The sequence below is a fragment of the Conger conger genome, chromosome 18 (genome assembly GCF_963514075.1).
Source record: "Conger conger chromosome 18, fConCon1.1, whole genome shotgun sequence".
Lineage (NCBI taxonomy): Eukaryota > Metazoa > Chordata > Actinopteri > Anguilliformes > Congridae > Conger > Conger conger.
In genome coordinates, this window is record NC_083777.1 from 2,307,501 (window position 1) to 2,327,500 (window position 20,000).

Below are 20,000 nucleotides of genomic sequence, written 5' to 3' on the forward strand. Positions count from 1 at the left end.
CCAAAGGACATCAGAACAGCCAATAATCCATCACGGATGACCAAAGGGGAACAACAACACTAACCCCCAGACTCAGGACTGCACCGTTAGCTACACAAGAAGACCAAAGTCCACACCCAAGCATCACGCTCACCCAATAACTCACTGCCTATGAGAGAGCTAGGCTTCTGCAGACTCACAGTCTCAAGGGCCTCGTGATGCAGGTATACCTTAAAGGGACAATTGGTAATCTCAGACTTCTAACGGTCAAGAAACACCCTCAAACCACAACACTGTTTATCCCTTCCCCTGTTCTGTGAATGTGATGATGTTGAACCCCCACCACCCTGTCCCCCACCCACGCCATTGGCGTTGGGAATTAGAACCGATTTTTAACAGAGTTTTGGTCCGTCAACTTTGAAACCAAAATTTAAGGACTATAAACACAGGCAACATGTCAGTGAGCCTTTTTCAATGATAGGAATGGTCTTCTAACAATGTTTTAATACAAAAATCTTACCTATTGCACATTTTAAAATAAATGCCTACAAGCCTACAGAACAATTTGAGGACAAAAAAAACACCAATCTGCAGGGACAAATAAATGAATAAATAAAGACCAATCAAGAAGAAATGAGTCAAACACAGAGCTTTTACATGATTGATTCCATTTTTACCCCCACATCAAAAATTCAAAACGTAGAACTGAAAGATTCCCAAAGGACATTAGAGTGATTGACATGAACATGAGTTGTGTTATACAGACTGATGTGTTATCTAAATACTGAAATAAACAGCTCTGTGATACAGACTGATGTGATCTAAATACTGAAATAAACAGCTCTGTGATACAGACTGATGTGTTATCTAAATACTGAAATAAACAGCTCTGTGATACAGACTGATGTGATCTAAATACTGAAATAAACGGCTCTGTGATACAGACTGATGTGATCTAAATACTGAAATAAACAGCTCTGTGATACAGACTGATGTGATCTAAATACTGAAATAAACAGCTCTGTGATACAGACTGATGTGTGATCTAAATACTGAAATAAACAGCAGTGATACAGACTGATGTGTCTAAATACTAAATATTAAATACTTTCTGTGGAGAGAAAAGGGAAAGTAACAGTTTTTTAGTTCATCTTTACAGGGAGTATGCAAGATCACTGCACTGTGCGAACGTATAACCCCTCTCCCTCAAAGCAAAGGAAAAAGGGATGCTCTTTCACTTTCCTAAACTTCACTTCACTAGCTTTTTCAGTCTTTGTGGGTTGACAGGAAGATCATTGTGATGCTCAATCACGGTTTTCCTTTCTGCAATTACAGTCTTTAAAGGCCACTATCATTTCCCCAGAAAGTTTTGCTTCTGAACTTTGTGACGGATTCATTATTCACTCATGTAATTCATTTCTGGGTCACAGAACTGCTCGGTAATGCAACATAGTTGACTTCACTCCAGTTTGTTATGTGAACTTTCACCCATTCCACTTACGAGGCCAATGGTTGCCTCTAAAATTGATTACTGGCGACATGGGAAACATTAAATGCACACAATGTGAGATAAATTAGTTACAGCATTGCTGTACTTTATGCACCTTGTTCTCAGTGTTCCTTCATGTAGGTGAGCATTCTGGGATAAAATGGCTTCTTTTTACCAAAGTGGTAGAAGTATATTTGTAGTGGTGCTCCCTTCACTAAAGAACATGAGATTCCAAGATATAAGCCACTCTAAAAACCTTATATTACTGTAATTTTGAATAAAGACATTCATGGGAAATTTACAACCTCTTACTTGTTATTTCCTCAAATTGCGAAACCATTACAGATAGGATAAATGACACCCATTTCCTTTCAACTATCTTTTTCTGTTGTCTGTGAAGTCCATGGATATTCCTTATGCCAGATGCAATGCCCTACATGGGGCTTGCATTACGAACAGGATTCCTGAGTTAATCCCGGAGCTCTTCTTACTGCAGTGCATGTTCCAGGTTTTACGCGGTGCGGTTATCCAGCGGTTTCTTCAGCAAATCTGACATGCTATTTCATGCTATTTCGCTGATATCAAATACTAATGTCAAGGGTCATTTAATTACCATTATTTATCAGAATACCGTTTTATTACAAGTGTTTTTCATGCAATTCTGTGTACAGAAATGCAGTGTCCCCAACAAAAATAAAGTTGTAAGTAATGTTTCTCATTCCACTGATGGGAAACGGACATTATGTGCCTTGATATTACGTCTGGTGACGGTCCAACTGACTGAATCACTGACTAACTGTTGACAACTAGTAATCCTGACAACGGAAATAGATCTCATATACCTTACTTTAGGTTGCAACACTGGTCAGCTGAAATATCTCTCTCTCTCTCTCTCTCTCTCTCTCTCTCTCTCTCTCTCTCTCTCTCTCTCTCTCTCTCTCTCTAATAATAATAATAATAGATGTTGTTGGTTATTATTAAGATAGTTTGAATAATGAAAATAGACAATGCTATTTTAATATTAGTAGTATTAATTATAATGAGGGAAATGTTACATTCTGAAACCAGTCCAGGAGGTGACAGTATATTCTGGTACGACTGGACACATTCTATCACATTCTCATGAGTAAAAGTAACAAATAAAAAACCTTTAAATAAGAGTGAAAACGACGTATCCATGATTTATCCAAATAGGCTTTTATTACAAGTGTTCTACTTGCAATTTTGTGGAAAAATGCAGTGTCCTCCACAAAAACAAAGACGTGGGCGAGATTTGCAATTTTCCTCATTCTCCTAATGGAAAGCAGGCGTGATTGCCAATTTATCAGCATTATTTCTGCTGGTGACAGCCCAGCTCAATTACAGACTGATCAAGTGTTGAGAAATAGAAAATAGTTTTAAGTTCCCTGACATCGTAACGACACTACTCAACACTACGGTATCACACACACACAGGCACACACAAGCTGTGGTTGTTATTATTAGTATTCATTATTAATATTATTCATGAGGGACATTTTTCCCAAACTGAGGTTAGCAGAGGACTGTGTATTCATATATGATAGAAATAGATCGCATTAGACTTATATTTATGAATTCTAGCACATCCACTCAAGTAAACATATTTCATTTTTATTTATTTTTTGCTTGAGGCTAGAGAGAAGAAACACGCATACAATAAATAAAACAGTTTTTATGTCTTTATTGGAAGTTGGAAAAAAAATACATAAATTGACAGCTGTAAAATGCTTCCTTTCACATTGAAAACTGAAGGTTCAACCAGCCATCCCAGTAGTACCACGCTCAGCAGATAACCCCATCTGAGAGAAGACCAGGAAAGACTGGAAAACCCTCGCAAGATGGCCGCTAACAACATAATCTGCTAATGGCCAAGTTAATTACACAAAGACAATGTTAAGATTTCTCAAAAGAACCCAAGTGCAGACGTGCAATGAACCATGATTGTTAGAAAATGACAAGATGTCTCCCCGCCACGCTTTATTGTATTTAATAATCACACTTTACTGCCTTTAATACTGCCTGTTGTTAATCAAAGCAAATTATTTTAATCTCTGTTCACCAGTGCGCTGATTGTGTAATACCACAACACTGGAGAACACGTTTCAGTTAAAGCACAACTCATCTATCAAACCCCTCCATTTTTTCTCCCAGTATTGGTGATAATGGCATACCACAAATAAACAGTTGGATACAATATGGAAGAAAAAATATAAAATGAAATAAAAAGAATAATAATAAATTAATTAAATACAACAAAAGTCAAGCATGGATATTAAACCCATGTCCCCCAGAGATAAAATTCACAAAAAGGTTTGTGGTTTTGCTCAATCTTAATATATACCGAAACATCTATACAAATTAGCATCCTTAATTAGTCATGACAACCCCAAACTTTCAGGGAATCAAGTTACAAGAATTCTGGACCTTCTTATTGACCCAGAAGTGAAAAACAGAAAAAAAGTAACGAAATAAATGGATTTCAGGAACCCGTCACCCGCCTCAAATACATGCTGTAAAAGTGACCTTTGACCTCGCTTTTCAGTAATCTCTCATCAATTCAGAACCAAAAAGCAAAGGGAGAGTATTTACACACATTTCAAAGTTACCGAAATCTCCTAACGGCTTTAAACCTTTCGATATTTTATATCCAAAGTTTATACGTTTCAATCTAGCCAAACCTTTGCAAGCCGGGGCTGATTCCAGCAGGTGACACAGCCGTTGAAGCCGTGGGTCCAGGTGCGTTTCCTGGGTCAGTGCAGGTACTCCTCATCACTCATGTCAGAATCATCAGCCTCCACCTCGCCCTCGATCACCGACTTCTTCCCCTTGCAACAGGACACCACCAGGCCAATCAGGAACACCTGTGTTTGAAGCACCATTGAAAATCCATTTACCCAATTCACATTTTTGTGATTTCCTGGTCTTAAATTCTTTTTTTAGCCCCCTCAATGGGTGGAACTAGGAAAATAAAAAAAGTGAAAAATAAGCGATTGGAATGAACCCTTCGTGGAGTGCCCCTCGATATGGATATTCATAATTCATCCACTCACCACAATGAAGCCCCAGTTTCCAAAGTAGTAGATGGTGCTGAAGAACCAGAACTTGTGGAGGAACAGGTAGGAGCGTGTCACTGTGCACTGGTCTGGAGAAAGAGGAGAAGTGGACTGAGATAGGACGGACAGCCAGAGGACCCAAATAAATGCATAAACCAACAAATACACCTCCCAGGTTATATTCATTGTTTAGTTAATATGAATATCACCACTTCAGAATAAAGGATCATAGCAGGCAGTTCTTGGGACAAACTTCAAAGGCCCATCGACCTCGTGACTGTCCTGAGAGAAAGGTAACCTTTAAAGGCGGTTCCACAACATCACAAGGGATTTCAGCTTACAAGCAAGAACAGACACTTCAAAAAGTCAACTTACCGTCCCTTTTTAATGGATTTAAAAGAAGCCTTTAAAGCAGCACTTTCTTGGCATTTCCAATAAGTAACAATAATGTTTGAATAACAAATGCAGAGACTGCTCTGTGATTAAGTTTTACTACCAGAAAGAAGCATTTTTCAAAGACTTAAACATTTTCTACTTTTTGCCTCCACTTGTTCAGCCTAATACACAGCTGCAACCACGTCACTGATACCTTGATTACCCCCTTTTAAAAGTATACTTTTCTTTTAAAGGAGGGTAATTTTGATTTGAAGGCATTTTTCTTTCTCGTGAAAAAAGAAGAAATCCCAAAAAATTATTAAAAAAATCTAATCCTAGTTACAGGAGAAAAACACATAGAAACTAGATTCTCTGCCAAAGGCAATTTGCCTTTCATGTCCATTCTTCAGAAGATCTTAACCCTCCCCTCCCCCCTCCTTGCAGGCCTGAGGTTGGGTGAAGGTTGCCGCGCACAGGGAAATGCGCTTTGAAAAGCGCACTCCGCCCGCGGCTCGCTAATTCCACAGGACCCGCGGGCCCTGGAAGGTAAGCACCCCTCCGTGACCCCGGTACCCTGCGTCCATGTCCACCGGGCTCCGGCCACTGGGCCAAATGGAACAGGCCCCTCAGACCAGTATGCGCTCTGAGGATGAGCAGGAAACGGCGTGAAATCTGAAGATGAACAGGAAATGGTGTGAAATCTGAAGATGAACAGGAAATGGTGTGAAATGGAAAACCAGGTCTGGGGCCAGGTGCGGCTGGCAGAATGAGTATCATCAGGGAAACTTTCCATCTCGCCTGTTCTGTTTGCGTTTCCGTCTATAGGGAAGCAGGCTATTTGGCACGGTCAACAAATCAATGCGCTGGTCAGTACTTGGGGGAAGAGTACTCAATATTGGGGTCAGTACATAATAAAGGTTGTCATATGCTGTGGTCAGTACACAGGAAAGGTAATTGCCCACTGCAGTCAATCAAAAAGAACAGGCTATTGCCTGTTGTGGCCAGTATATAGCACAGTAAATGGGTCTCGGAAGTCTATGAGGTGGGTGCCATTATCTCAGTCTTCACTCTCACAACCTCAATCACCTCCATTATCTCAGTCTTCACTCTCTCAATCACCTCCATTATCTCAGTCTTCACTCTCTCAATCACCTCCATTATCTCAGTCTTCACTCTCAACCTCAATCACCTCCATTATCTCAGTCTTCACTCTCTCAACCTCAATCACCACCATTATCTCAGTCTTCACTCTCTAAACCTCAATCACCACCATTATCTCAGTCTTCACTCTCTCAACCTCAATCACCTCCATTATCTCAGTCTTCACTCTCTCAACCTCAATCACCACCATTATCTCAGTCTTCACTCTCTCAACCTCAATCACCTCCATTATCTCAGTCTTCACTCTCTAAACCTCAATCACCACCATTATCTCAGTCTTCACTCTCTCAACCTCAATCACCTCCATTATCTCAGTCTTCACTCTCTCAACCTCAATCACCACCATTATCTCAGTCTTCACTCTCTAAACCTCAATCACCACCATTATCTCAGTCTTCACTCTCTCAACCTCAATCACCACCATTATCTCAGTCTTCACTCTCTCAACCTCAATCACCTCCATTATCTCAGTCTTCACTCTCTAAACCTCAATCACCACCATTATCTCAGTCTTCACTCTCTCAACCTCAATCACCACCATTATCTCAGTCTTCACTCTCTAAACCTCAATCACCTCCATTATCTCAGTCTTCACTCTCTAAACCTCAATCACCTCCATTATCTCAGTCTTCACTCTCTCAACCTCAATCACCACCATTATCTCAGTCTTCACTCTCTAAACCTCAATCACCTCCATTATCTCAGTCTTCACTCTCTCAACCTCAATCAACTTCAACCCCTCGAGTCACAGGGATGTTCTCCATACAGAGTGAAGTGGGGGCGCTGGGGGGCCCATACCACAAGAGCAACCCCTCTCTCCACACACCTCCTCCAGGAGTAGACCCAGTGCACACGTGACTCTCTCTCCACACACCTCCTCCAGGAGTAGACCCAGTGCACACGTGACTCTCTCTCCACACACCTCCTTCAGGAGCAGACCCAGTGCACACGCGACTGACCGGCCCACCTGGGAGAAGCCGAGGCGGTAAAGGAGGTTAATCTGTTACGGCGGGAGGGAGGGGACACGTCAGGGCGGGGGTGGGGGACAGAGGCCTGCGGGGGCCAGGATTCAGCCCAGCAGAGCAGGATGGCTCAGTCCTCTGTCATTGGCAGTTACATTACTGATGAAGGCAAGTGAGCCAGCACCTAGGGCAGCAAAACATGCCAAAACTGCAATACCCACCACCGCATTTCACAGATGAAAGGGGGTGCTTTGGATCTTGGGCAGTTCCTTTTGGCCTACACGTTCCTTTTGTCACCACTCTGTTACAAGTCTGTCTTGGTCTTCTGGTTTCTTCATTCCCCTCCCCTCAACAGGCTCCCGCTGACTAACGAAAAAGGGGCGCGTATTCCCTCCCACGGAGGAAAGCGATGACATCAGTCGCTTCTCTGTGCCACAGGGGGCTCCAAACCACCTCACTGCCAGACTGCAATGTTCTGGAACGTTCCGCCTGAAGGCATCCAAAAAGCAGGATGGCTTTGCTCATATTTTTAGGCAGCCTATCCTATTACCAGCGAGATAATGTAATTGCAGCCCAGACCAGTGTGGATGATTCATAATAAAAACGGGTTTATTTAAGTGCTCCTGAGGTCGGGATACAGGTTATTAACACAAGCAGCTATTTTGGTAGCTTGTTAAACACGAAAATCACAGCAAGTTCCAGAGACTAATTAACTGGGAAAACAAAGACACAATTCCACGCAACAGCAGCATCATGGTGAAGGACACCTGAAGGTTTTGTCTGCAGCGAGCACTTCATTATTTCTGTTCAGCAAAAAAGGTTATTTTTGCATTAGGAAGCGGATACCTTGTGTCAATAGCTAGAAAATCCAGTATTTGTGTTTATTCCTAATGCCACAAGCTTATGGCACCTGAGGAATTCATGTGCATGTGCCAGCCCACATACTGAACATGTGAGTGTGTGTGTACGCACATCCTCTACTGTTGAAACACACACACACACACACACACACACAAAAAAGCTATGAAGAAATGTCCTGTTGTTTATCAGCTTGTTCTTGCACTGATCTTGCAAACAATGAGAGAAAGCTAACCTTTAACTGAGGCAAAATATTTGTTCTGTATCAATAAATAACCATTTTTCTCAAAAACAGGCACCATGGTTATTGACAGCCCTCAGAATTCTTAGAAACAAAATCTTTCAGAAGTATGTTGCCATTTATATGCTGTGTTTTTAAATTCACCCGAGTCTTAAGGAACTTTTAAGTGGTCATTCATTACTTCCTGTTTCACTGTAAATATGAGCCGACTCGCATATTCAACTCCCTTAGTCATCCATCAACACGGGTAAGGTCAGAGAACACACAAATTAAATGAGACAAATGGTTGTTGACCTTCATAAATCAGATGAAGGCTATGAAATAATAGCTAAAAGTCTGAAAATAGGGCAGTAATTAAGAAGAGGACTCAGGTGCACTTTCCCCAACACCACGAGGAGGATAGTTTGAAAGACAAAAAGTCAAAGGATAACCGTTTGATGAAAGTTGGTTGCATGTTAGGGTCACCGAATCCTCAAATGTACAATTACAGATCACCTCCACCCAAACAAGCTATTAGGAAGGCTTGCCACAAGAAAGCCTTTACTGTCATCAAATCACAGACACATTCCAATGTTAAATGTCACAGGAACCAGGTTCTACGTTAAGATGAGACAAAACAAAGCTTTTTGCCCACAAACACCAGATGTGGGTTTGGTGTAAGAACAGGCCATGCAGAAAAGCACATAATCCACACCGTGAAGTATGGTGGGGGATCTGTTGGCTGTTTTACTTCCAAAGGCCCTGAGAACCATGTAAGAACACATCATGGACTCCTCAAGTATCAGGGGATTTTAGACCAAAATCTGGCTGCCTCGGGTTGTCAGGAAGCCAAAACTGGTTTGTCGTTGGATATTACAAGACAAGGACCCAAAGCCTTCCTACAAATATGCAAAAATGCTTAACTGTCCACAGAAATGGTCATTCCAGGACCATCCCCTAAATCACATTGGAAACCCGTGGAGTGACCAGAAGAGGATTGTCCACAAGAGAAGACATGGACTGGGATACTTCACTTTTCCCGGAAAGGGCCTATATGGGTGCAGGCTTTTGTTCAAACCAAGCAGTAACACACCTGATTCTACTACTCAACCACTAGTCTTTGCTAAGGACCCTGACTAGCAGAAACAGGAGTGTAGCTGCTCGGTCGGAACAAAAGCCTGCCCCCACACCGGCCCTTTCTGGGTAAGACTGAGCATCCCTGGTGGTCTGGAGCGATGGCGGTTCTAGCTACGGTTATTCTGTCTTTCCTTAACGAGAGAATGTCCACCTTGTTTTTGATGCTGACACCATGAATCTGAATATCTCTGAGCAAACCTTACAGTGGGGGTGGCCGTCCGTGGTGTTCTAGTTGGAAGGAATGTCAGGAGTGTGAGAGTTGCCTTACCGGACGAGCAGTGTGCGCTGGTTAAGGAGGGTGATGAATCCATTACATACACGCAGTCGTCCGCTAATTGCTCTGACGACGGTACGCTAAACCGTCTCGTGCTAACGACACCCCGGCCTCCACTTAGTACACGTACACGGGCCTTTCAACAGCGTCTGGGAGACGTGTCACACTGCAGAGAAAAACACCGTCTTGTCAAAGAGGAAACTCTTGTCCTTGTCAGAACAAGCAAACTGCAAGCCCTGTAGAAGTCATTATCTCTTAATCAAACATGGCAATGCGTGGGACTTACTAAAACGAAACAAAAGACTACATGTCAGAAAACTGAAGAATGCAGGCTATTTCTTGCATATTATTTACTTACATTAAGTAAGTATTTATTAATTTTTTTTATTTTTTACTTTTAGACTTTTTTTTAGGTCTTCTGCTGTTGTAGCCTATCCACTTATGCGCGTGTTGTGCGTTCAGAGATGCTCTTCTGCGTACCACTGTTGTAATGTGTGCTTATTTGAATTATTGTCACCTCCGACCAGTCTGGCCCTTCTCCTCTGACCTCTCTCATTAACAAGGCGTCTGCAGAACTGCTGCTCATTTGATTGTTTTCAGTTTTTCGCACCATTCTCTACAAACTCTACACACTGTTGTGTGTGAATATCCCAAGAGATCAGCAGTTTTGGAGATACTCAAACCACCCTGTCTGGCACCAACAATCATTCCACGGTCAAAGTCACTTAGATCACATTTCTACCCCATTCTGACATACAATTTGGCTGAACCTTTTGACCTCGCATGCATGATTTTATGCATTTAATTCCTGCCACATGATTGGCTGATTAAATATTTGCATTAACAAGCTGGTGTACAGGTCTACCTAATAAAAAGTTCTCAGTGAGTGTACATGCTGAAGTATTTTTGCTACAAGATGTCTATTGGCAGCGGGGCATCTTCAGTACGATGTCACCGCTCAGGGACGATTATAATAAATCGATGCTCAGAGATACAGGGTGAGAATAATGATAGGGGTCATAGGCTGAATTCCCAGGTGGGGTTTTCCTGACGTACCCTTGAGCTAGGCACTTGTGCTGAATGATTCAGTTAATATCAAGGTTCAGAAATTGAATCGTAGGTGAAATGCAAGCGGTGTAAGTCACTCTGGATAAGAGCGGTTGCTGAATGCTTAAATGCTCACGGAAATAGGACAAAGACATCAGTCGCTAACCCAGATGGACGGAATAACCAATAAAAACACGTCTCCCTAATGGTTAAGCTATTCACCTTCCTCCCATTTCAGGGTTTCTCCTGATCGTGTATGAGCGAAATGGGAGAAATCCCAGAATCCACCGCAGAGAGCACACAGCAGGAGGGGCAGGAGTGACTCAGAAGTCCCGGGAAAAGGGCTCGGGTGGATATGCCGCTCGGCATGCTGGGTAGGGGAACAGGGCCTGTCTCGCTGGCTTTACGGTAACACCCGTAGCTGTCTATAATGAAAACAGAGTGAGAACAGGACACATTCTGCCTGTCTAGAGGGGTGGGAGATGTCCATATGGAGGGAACAGACCGGTCACAGAGGGGACGGGTGAGCAGAGAGGGACTGCTGTTACTCCTACAGGCCCTGGGGTGCGCTCTTCCTCTCCAAAAACAGCGGCTCGGCTCTCTGCTCGCTACGCCCTGGCGGGAGGGCAGCCCCGGGACGGCGCTCTGGCAGGAAATCGAAAAGGGCTGAAACCCACTAAACACGAGCCAGAGGGGCACGGTGATGAAGTGGTCAGAGCGACAGAGAGGAGACAGGACGAGGGAGAGGGGGAGAGAGGGAGAGGGAGAGAGAGAGAGAGAGAGAGGGAGAGGGAGAGAGAGAGGGAGAGGGAGGGAGAGGGAGAGAGAGAGAGAGAGGGAGAGGGAGAGAGAGGGAGAGGGAGAGAGAGAGCGAGGGGGAGAGAGAGAGAGGGAGAGGGAGAGCGAGGGAGCGAGGGAGAGGGAAAGGGGGAGAGAGAGGGAGGGAGAGGGAGGGAGAGGGAGGGAGAGGGAGAGAGAGAGCGAGGGGGAGAGAGAGAGAGGGAGAGGGAGGGAGCGAGGGAGAGGGAAAGGGGGAGAGAGAGGGAGGGAGGGAGAGAGAGATAGGAAGAGGGAGGGAGGGAGAGGGAGAGGGAGAGGGAGAGGGAGAGAGAGGGAGGGAGAGAAAGATAGGAAGAGGGAGGTAGGGAGAGAGTAGAGGGAGGAAGGGAGAGAGGGATAGAGTAGAGAGCGAGAGAGAAAGTGGGTCAGATTGGCATAGCTAAGTGTAGTACAGATTACACCTGGTTGACTGGCACAGAGAGGCAGTAAATGAGTGTAAGCTCCATGCCGCCTCTCTCTGTGAGCTGAAGAGGAGAGATGCGCTCTGATAAACAGACACAGTGGGGGACTCTACCCTGTGCTATACATCACGCCGTATAACTGAAGCACGCTGCTATACATTTATACCTAAAGCACGACTGTGATCAATAGCCCCATAAGCCATCACTACAAAAATGTTTCTGTAAATAGCGTTTCTATAAATGGGTATCTATAAATCCTTAACTATTTTAAAATGACAAGCCTCCTCTTCCCGCTAACGGCATGTAGAGTTCAGAACAGAAAATGAAATGAAAATTACAAAATGATCAATGATACATGTTGTATACAGGAATTGGTGCCTGTTGTGAAGTCGTATGAAAGCAATTCAATTTTCACTATTTAAAAAAAACTAAAAAAAAACATTTTATTTGTACTGTGCATTACTGTGACATACTTAGCCACAGGTCCATGTCGCTGTGCTGTTCATGAGAAAATTAAACATGTTCGGTGCCATTCCTTTCATTTCTGAAACTAATTTACAGTGAAAAAAGCACACAGCACCATAATAAAAATAAATGACACACGCTCGCTTAATAATCTTCTTAATAATTTGCTCCTCGTTAAAAAAAGAATACAAAAATAAGAAATAGGAATACAAAAAAATAAAAGAAGAACATGAATAAATAACGGGACCCCGGTTGGTACGCTTCTCGTTCCGGTGCTACGCAGCGGTCCAGGATCCATCCGCTCGTGAGTGGCCTGGAACCGCCAAGACGTGTAATTTCTGGCTATATCAGGACACCATCTGGAGCGCTCCGTCTGCAGCCCCGCGGAGAGTCTGCTCGCGCTGTCCGTCACGCTGACTTAAACGGCAGAGACGGCCCACATAATAGGCAGCCAGCCAATCACCTTGCAGGTCCTTCTGCAAACTGTCACAGGGTACTCTCCACAAAGAGCTAAAGCACCAGGCAGTCCTCTTTATAACATCAGTTGTTCGGTTCCTTTAGAACGCTTTCACCCCCCCCGCTAGTACAGTACAACAGACAGGGCAGAGTCTGCACACTGAGGGAAAACAGTCCACAGTGATATGCTGCTTGTGGTAATCGCAGCCATATAATATGTGGCTGTTATTGCCACAGCATTGGTATTTGGCATTATTAACTTTGATATTCGGCATTATTAAAGCATAAACATGTTCCATTTAAGTAGGATTTATTCAGTCATCACCCCTATTCATCTCTGTGCAGTGTACCCATTGGCAGAGAATGCAGACAGGCTAGCTTAGCCTCGGCCCCTCTAGTCCGTGGGACGTTAGCGCATTGCTAAAATTTTGGTAAAATTTTTCGGTTATTAACTGCCATGATTATTGAATTCTATATTTTCTTTTTTATATAAATATAGGTGCATCCATGGCTAATAATCCACAAATGACAATCCTATAGATAATATGAAAGGTTAATATCCAACATTATGTTCATTTGAGCCTCCTGAGCTCAATATAATATTAAAGCACCTTAATGACAATAATATCTTATATCAACATCAATATGGCTTCATAAAACAACACTCAAGACACATGACCCTTATTCAGCTTGTCGATAAGATTTCCTCAGCACTAGACAACAATAAATATGCAATTGGAATATTCCTGGACTTATCAAAAGCCTTTGATACAGTTAATCACAAAATCCCTATCTTTTGTTGATATGGTTTTAAAAATGTTGTTATCAACTGGCTAAAAGATTATGTACATAACAGAGAACAATATGTTATGGTGAATGGATGTAATGGATCAAACAAAGAATATATATCTTGTGGAGTTCCCCAGGGGTCTGTCCTTGGACCGTTGCTGTTCCTTATTTATATAAATGTTCTGGCTAATGTTTCAGATACATTATTTACAGTCTTGTTTGCGGTGATACCAATCATTTTTCAACATGATAACTTTGAAACACTCACTATTAGTGAGGGCAATACTAGTACCGGGTTTTTCAAGGTGGTTCCAAATTGATAAACTATTACTACATGTAAAAAAATCTAATTTCATTAAATTTTTTTCTATGTATTAGTTCTTGTTTGTTTTTCTTCGGTGAGGTTTTAGCATAAGCCCGGCTCCTGCAAACCTCTCCTGCACACAGATGAAATATTTGTTCTACATAGCTGTCCTGAATTGTACATTTGTGCAAAAGATTAAATACAAAAACAAACAAACAAATAAATAAATAAAGAAATAAATAAATGACAGTGTTTTTGCACACAACGGAAACCTCATTTCTCTACCTTGCTTGCTAGACAGATTCAATTTGCAATACAACTAAACGTCATGTGAAACGCCTTAAGTTTCCTAATGAATACAGCCCTACTGGAAACAGAGCTCAAGCACAAGTGAGAAACCAGAGGCAGGAGGAACAGCGGCCAGAGAGCAGGCCGAGCTCGCCGCCTCAGATCGATGCACAGACTGCGGCTGGGACAGTGAGCCGCCTGAAACGAGGAAAGGGCCTTCGTAATGAACACACCCTGTAATTGGTGTCATTGGAGCGCAAATGAAAAAGAGAGAGACTAAGGCATTTCTCGATGCCCGTGTGTGTTTCCAATCTCTCGGCAATCGATATATTTTTGTAAGTACTGTCTAGAAACCTGTTCTAGAAGAGTACCGTCCTACGGTAATTCAGTAGACGCGCACGCGTTCTTCACTACAAAATGGCCGCTGGGCACCCGCCGTGTTCTGCTCTTCGCTGTCCGTCACAGAAGCCCATCTGCATATTTGATTAAGACCGGTCTACTTTTTCCAGAGACTTTTTCCATCAAACCATTTCACTGTCTAGACGTCTAAATTGACTAAGAAACAACACAACGAAAATAAAATCGAGCCCCAGACCCCAAAACAACAATTCACCACTTCATCATCTTGCATATCCAAGGAAATGAGGACAGCAGGAAGCCGTGAACAGGTTTAGACACTGAGAACAGAGCCTACAGCTTGAGCACATACAAAATAAATAATAAAAAGAACGTGCAATGCCATCTGCAGTAATTAATAAAACAACTCCTCACACCTTTGAAGAAAACGGGCCAGATATTTTCCAAGACATGGGATCTGAGAACAAACAGAGCCAATCCTGTTCTCCTGTAGCTTTCTCTCTCTTTCTCTTCGTGTATTTAAATTTTTTTTAAAGAATAAGCATATATATAAAGACATGGGTGGAATTGGAGTTTGGGTGATGTGAATGCAATTATCCTTTATCAAACTCTGGTTGGTTTTATTGTTTTTTTTAACTTATTTATTGTATTATTAGACTTTTTCTGTCTTATTGTAGGTCTGTTTTCAATTGTTTTATAGGGATAAACTGGTTTTATTTGGTTCTTATTTTTGGTGTTTTGTCCCCTTGTACCAGGAGCGGTTTCGAGGACAAAGGTTATTAGTGTCTGTAAATACCTTCTTTTGCAATGTTAAAATAAAGGAAAAATCTAATCTCTTTCACTTTCTCTCTCTATTCGTCAAATTCTCTCTTAGGTCAGAAGGGCACCCAGGCCAAGGGGGAAAAAGAAAGAGTGGGAAGAGTTAAAAATGGCGGTTAAAACCAACCCCCCCTTCCCCCTCGCCATCTGCAGCCCTCAGACACTCACCGGGCTTACGCGCCTCAGTGACTCACCTTTTCGCACCGTTCTCTACAAACTCCAGAGACCGCTGTGCGTGAAAACCCCAGGAGATCAGCAGTTTCTGAGATACTCAAACCACCCTGTCTGGTACCAACAATCATTCCACGGTCAAACTCACTTAGATCACATTTCTTCCCCATTCTGATGTTTGGTCGGAAAAACTGCTGAACCTCTTGACCATGTCTGCATGCTTTTATGCATTTTGCTGCTGCCACATGATTGGCTGATTAAATATTTGCATTAACTAGCTGGTGTACAGGTCTACTTAATAAAGTGCTCACTGAGTGTATATCATTGAAGCATGCCAATTTCTTGGCAATATCCAATCCATAATGATTTATTTTTCAGTTTCTCCTGTTTTTAACAGTATTTATTTTTCCGTTTCTCCAGTTTTTAACAGTATTTATTTTTGGTAAGCCAGCAGGACGTTGAGTTTTGCATACAGTCTGGCACTTTGAGGCTAATTGGACATATGGCAGAACGTTAGTAATAGAAAGTATTAGAAATTATTTACAGATCTGGGACAATTTCTAAAAAATAAATACATGCAAAGAAGCAGTTTCAGACTGGCACTAATTTTCTACGTTCAGAAGCGGTTCTGGTGAAATAACTGAGCTGTCTGGAAATGCCAGGTGCCTGAGCAGCCCAGTAATTTCATTACTAATGAGTTTGCGGTAACTCCTGCAGCTGCTAGAAAAACAGATAAAGCTGGAAAAGAACACCAGCTCTGGTACGACAGGTTGTCTTAAACAAATGACACTAGATTTAATATTGTCCCTGTGGAACAAAACCCTGCTGTTAGCAGGTCACGCGGTTTCACTGCAATGTCATCGGCACCATCGGATTTCCATTCAGCTGCCGAATTAAACAGCGCTTCATGTTTGTCCAAGCGTATGACTTGCGACATTTACCGAGAAGAACAATTGTAAAGACCGGCCTACGTTGCAGTGAGACCATCTGGAAAGAGTGCAAAAGAAGGACCTTCACTGCTGCAAAAGCAGCTTTACATAAAGCTGTAGAAAAAGCTTTGTTTGTGACAAGGCCGCCGTCAGTCGGCGGAGGAACCGGAACAGACATGGCGGACGTTACAGCGCTGACTCGCCCCAAGGCCGCCGGCAGCGTCGCCACAGATCTGATCAACACAACGGCCAACGGGCCTGCTGCGGCCCTGCCTCCCAGCCAGAGAGGAACCACAGCGCAGTTTTCCAGCCAGAGAGGAACCACAGCGCAGTTTTCCAGCCAGAGAGGAACCACAGCGCAGTTTTCCAGCCAGAGAGGAACCACAGCGCAGTTTTCCAGCCAGAGAGGAACCACAGCGCAGTTTTCCAGCCAGAGAGGAACCACAGCGCAGTTTTCCAGCCAGAGAGGAACCACAGCGCAGTTTTCCAGCCAGAGAGGAACCACAGCGCAGTTTTCCAGCCAGAGAGGAACCACAGCGCAGTTTTCCAGCCAGAGAGGAACCACAGCGCAGTTTTCCAGCCAGAGAGGAACCACAGCGCAGTTTTCCAGCCAGAGAGGAACCACAGCGCAGTTTTCCAGCCAGAGAGGAACCACAGCGCAGTTTTCCAGCCAGAGAGTAACCACAGTGCAGTTTTCCAGGCAGTGAGCCACGGGGGTCTTCAACACGCACAACGCTCGCTCTGAAACCCGCCTCCTCTCAGCCCAACGGTCCCGGCCCCAGCTCAGGCCCTGACCCGGGCACAATCCTAGAATGGAGGGGGGGGCTTTAATTGAATCCTTTATTTAATCATCTCCAGGGCCGTGTAGCCTAACCGGGTCATTCCCCCGTTCCCCCGCCTCACACACCCGAGTGATGGAGCCACCCCCCCCCAGGTCGCCATGACGACGACGTCGCTGGGATGAGTACACAGAGACGCCTGAGGATCAGCTGGGCCTCCGGTAAACCAGGAGCCTCGAGGGCGAGCTGCGTTTCACCAAAACTCTGAGCTTCCGCCAACCTGCCCCCGGGCTGTGCTGCCTGCTGTAATTACCCATACGATTGGGCAAGAGCGCTGACCAATGAGGCGGCCGGCCTGCCTTCCAATCCGGTTAAACTCTCAGAATAAAAATCTGGCCTGCAGAGGACGATGAAGAGAAAGGAGGATTCCTGGGTTGGATGTGACACGCATCGTTACGTCCAATAAAGCGCTGAACGGTAACCGATGGCTTAAAAGGCCTGGCTACACGGGATAATAACGCTGAGACGCGTCTCTGCTGTGTAGCACAGGTGGAGAGAGGGGGAGAGGCACCCGCTGTGTAACTGACAGATAAGCAGGTCTGGGACTGTGCTCATCATTACTGTGCGCACAGGGATAGAGTCCTACTGATTGTTCTGGGGAAACAGGAGCTGACTGTTTACTCTCCTCTCTCCAGCCAGAGAAGAGGCTAAAGCCGGTGCTTGACTGGGACCTGAAAGCCCCGGTGCCTCCAGGGGGACTGGCCCCTGCTTAGTCTAATCAACTGTAAGTGGATAAAAGTGTCAGCTAAATAACTGCGATGTAACATAATGCTTTTTATAAAGCTATGACCCATGTATCACCCTACAGTTATTTCATGGTGAGGGAACCACAGCGACTCATACGCTTGAAGACAGTCAACAGGAGAGCAGGAAAGAACATGTCCATCTTTCTCAGAGAGAGGAAAGTAAAATGACCAACATGTTGCATCGCACAGTAATCTCAGTGATACTGGCAGAATTAAAATGTGTATATAATTTTTTTTACGAAGAGAAAGCACAAAGGTTCAAGGAACTGGGACCTGCCATCGCAAAAACACATCTTTTTTTGTGTGTTTGATTCCCATCTGCACAGAAAAGAGGCTGTTGCTTAGGAACAGAATGATGAGCAAATGTTGAATTTTCAAAGGGAATTTTTTGTATTTTATTTGCGATGTAAGGTTCATAAACACGGTAAACAACATCAGGAAGCAATTACACTGTAGTTTGTTATGATCGTGTTTGAAGTGACACAGAGGTAAGACGTGCCAAAATGTAATTTTATAAATAATATGGAATTATATTAATAATTGTATATGTAAATACATAGGCAAATAGATTATTAATTTCCTAGCAAAATAATGAAATGATTTGTATGATATTTTTGGCAGGTTTAGTCCACAGCAAGCCCATCACAAACACAGCATCTGCAATAGTGGCACTGTGTACATTTGCCTACTCCGGTCTGAAGCCTCCTGGTTCACTAAGCTGAGGCGTACACAGTCATATCTAACGGTTTGTGCCCACTGGATATCTGCCAGACAGCTGGGAGTACGTCGGCACATGAAATGCGGAATTACGTGTGCATTCCCACACAAGCATCACTCCAGGGGAACATGCTGTTCTTCACGCACTTAAAATTCAAATATCCGAAAGAAGACAAAAACAACTACAGCTAAATAAGCGTCTCGCAGCTGTAAGCCTACAACAGCGCATCCTGCCTGTCCAGACGCACCGGTGCTCCCTGTGTACACAACATCAAATGTTCAATTGATTATTATTATAACAGTTGTGGAACGATAAGACCAAGAAAAATATTTAATTATTTACATTTTTGATGTCCAAACAATTCATAGTATGAATTTATTTGATTTGAACAATCATTTAAACCAACAACAATTAAAGAATATTCAAACAAAAAGTGTTTGATACTAACTCTAAAATATCAACTAATCATTGCATTACCAATCAACAAACCAAAAAAGGCTAGATCGGTTAGTGGTAAGAAAAACATGAAGTTGACCTTTGACCTTTTGGATTTGAAATGTCATCACTTCATCATTTTATCCTATCCTGAGATATCGAAAGAACGGGGTGGACCGACGGCTAGACAGACAGACAAATTGAAAACAAAAACAAAAACAAAAACAAAAAAAACCCATGGGGGTGGTTACAGTTTGCATAATTGCAACAATTTTTTTTTTTAATTTCTTTACCAATTTCCCAATCCTCATCTTTATTTAATGCACAAAATATAACAAAATATAATTTTGAAAAGTGTAACTCAATAAAAACAATGGTCATTACCATTTTGTTTTGGAAACAGGGAAGTAAATAACCGACTGTTACCATTTCTCCACCGTCATAAAAAAACAGAATTAAATGTAAATTTCCTAAAAGCGCTCGACATGCCTGCCGCAAACAACGGGACAATTAAAAACCCTGCAGGAGAATCGAAACGGGCCAAAACGGAGCAGAATGGAGCGGAACGGAACAGAACGGAGTGAAATGGTGCAGAATGGAGTGGAACTGAACGGAGCGGACCGGAACAGAACGGAGCAGAATGGTGCGGAATGGAGTGGAACGGAACAGAACGGAGCGGAACGGAACGGGCCGAAACAGGGCGGAAGGGAGCGGCCCCGTCCTGATTCACTCTGGCCTGGCGCCGGCTGAAAGCCCTTCGGAGGGCAGTTAAACGTTGCCCGGGGCTTTCGATTTGAACTCTGCTGCCACTCTGGCAGACACCAAAAATCCCCCACCGCAGATAATCTGATCCACAAACAATCCGCT

General features: G+C 43.4%; 1 protein-coding gene across 1 annotated transcript in view; it reads right to left on the reverse strand.

Moving 5' to 3' along the window:
• Nucleotides 1-3,153: 3,153 nt before the first annotated feature.
• The window catches only part of lmbrd1 (LMBR1 domain containing 1), a 92,687-nt gene continuing 75,840 nt past the window's right edge, over nt 3,154-20,000 (reverse strand). Inside the window, exons 15-16 of the mRNA XM_061228822.1 lie at nt 4,540-4,631; nt 3,154-4,350 (exon numbers count right to left, since the gene is read on the reverse strand). Coding sequence (XP_061084806.1) covers nt 4,240-4,350; nt 4,540-4,631 — 203 coding nt within the window. The 3' untranslated portion in view covers nt 3,154-4,239. The remainder of the gene's footprint in view (nt 4,351-4,539; nt 4,632-20,000) is intronic.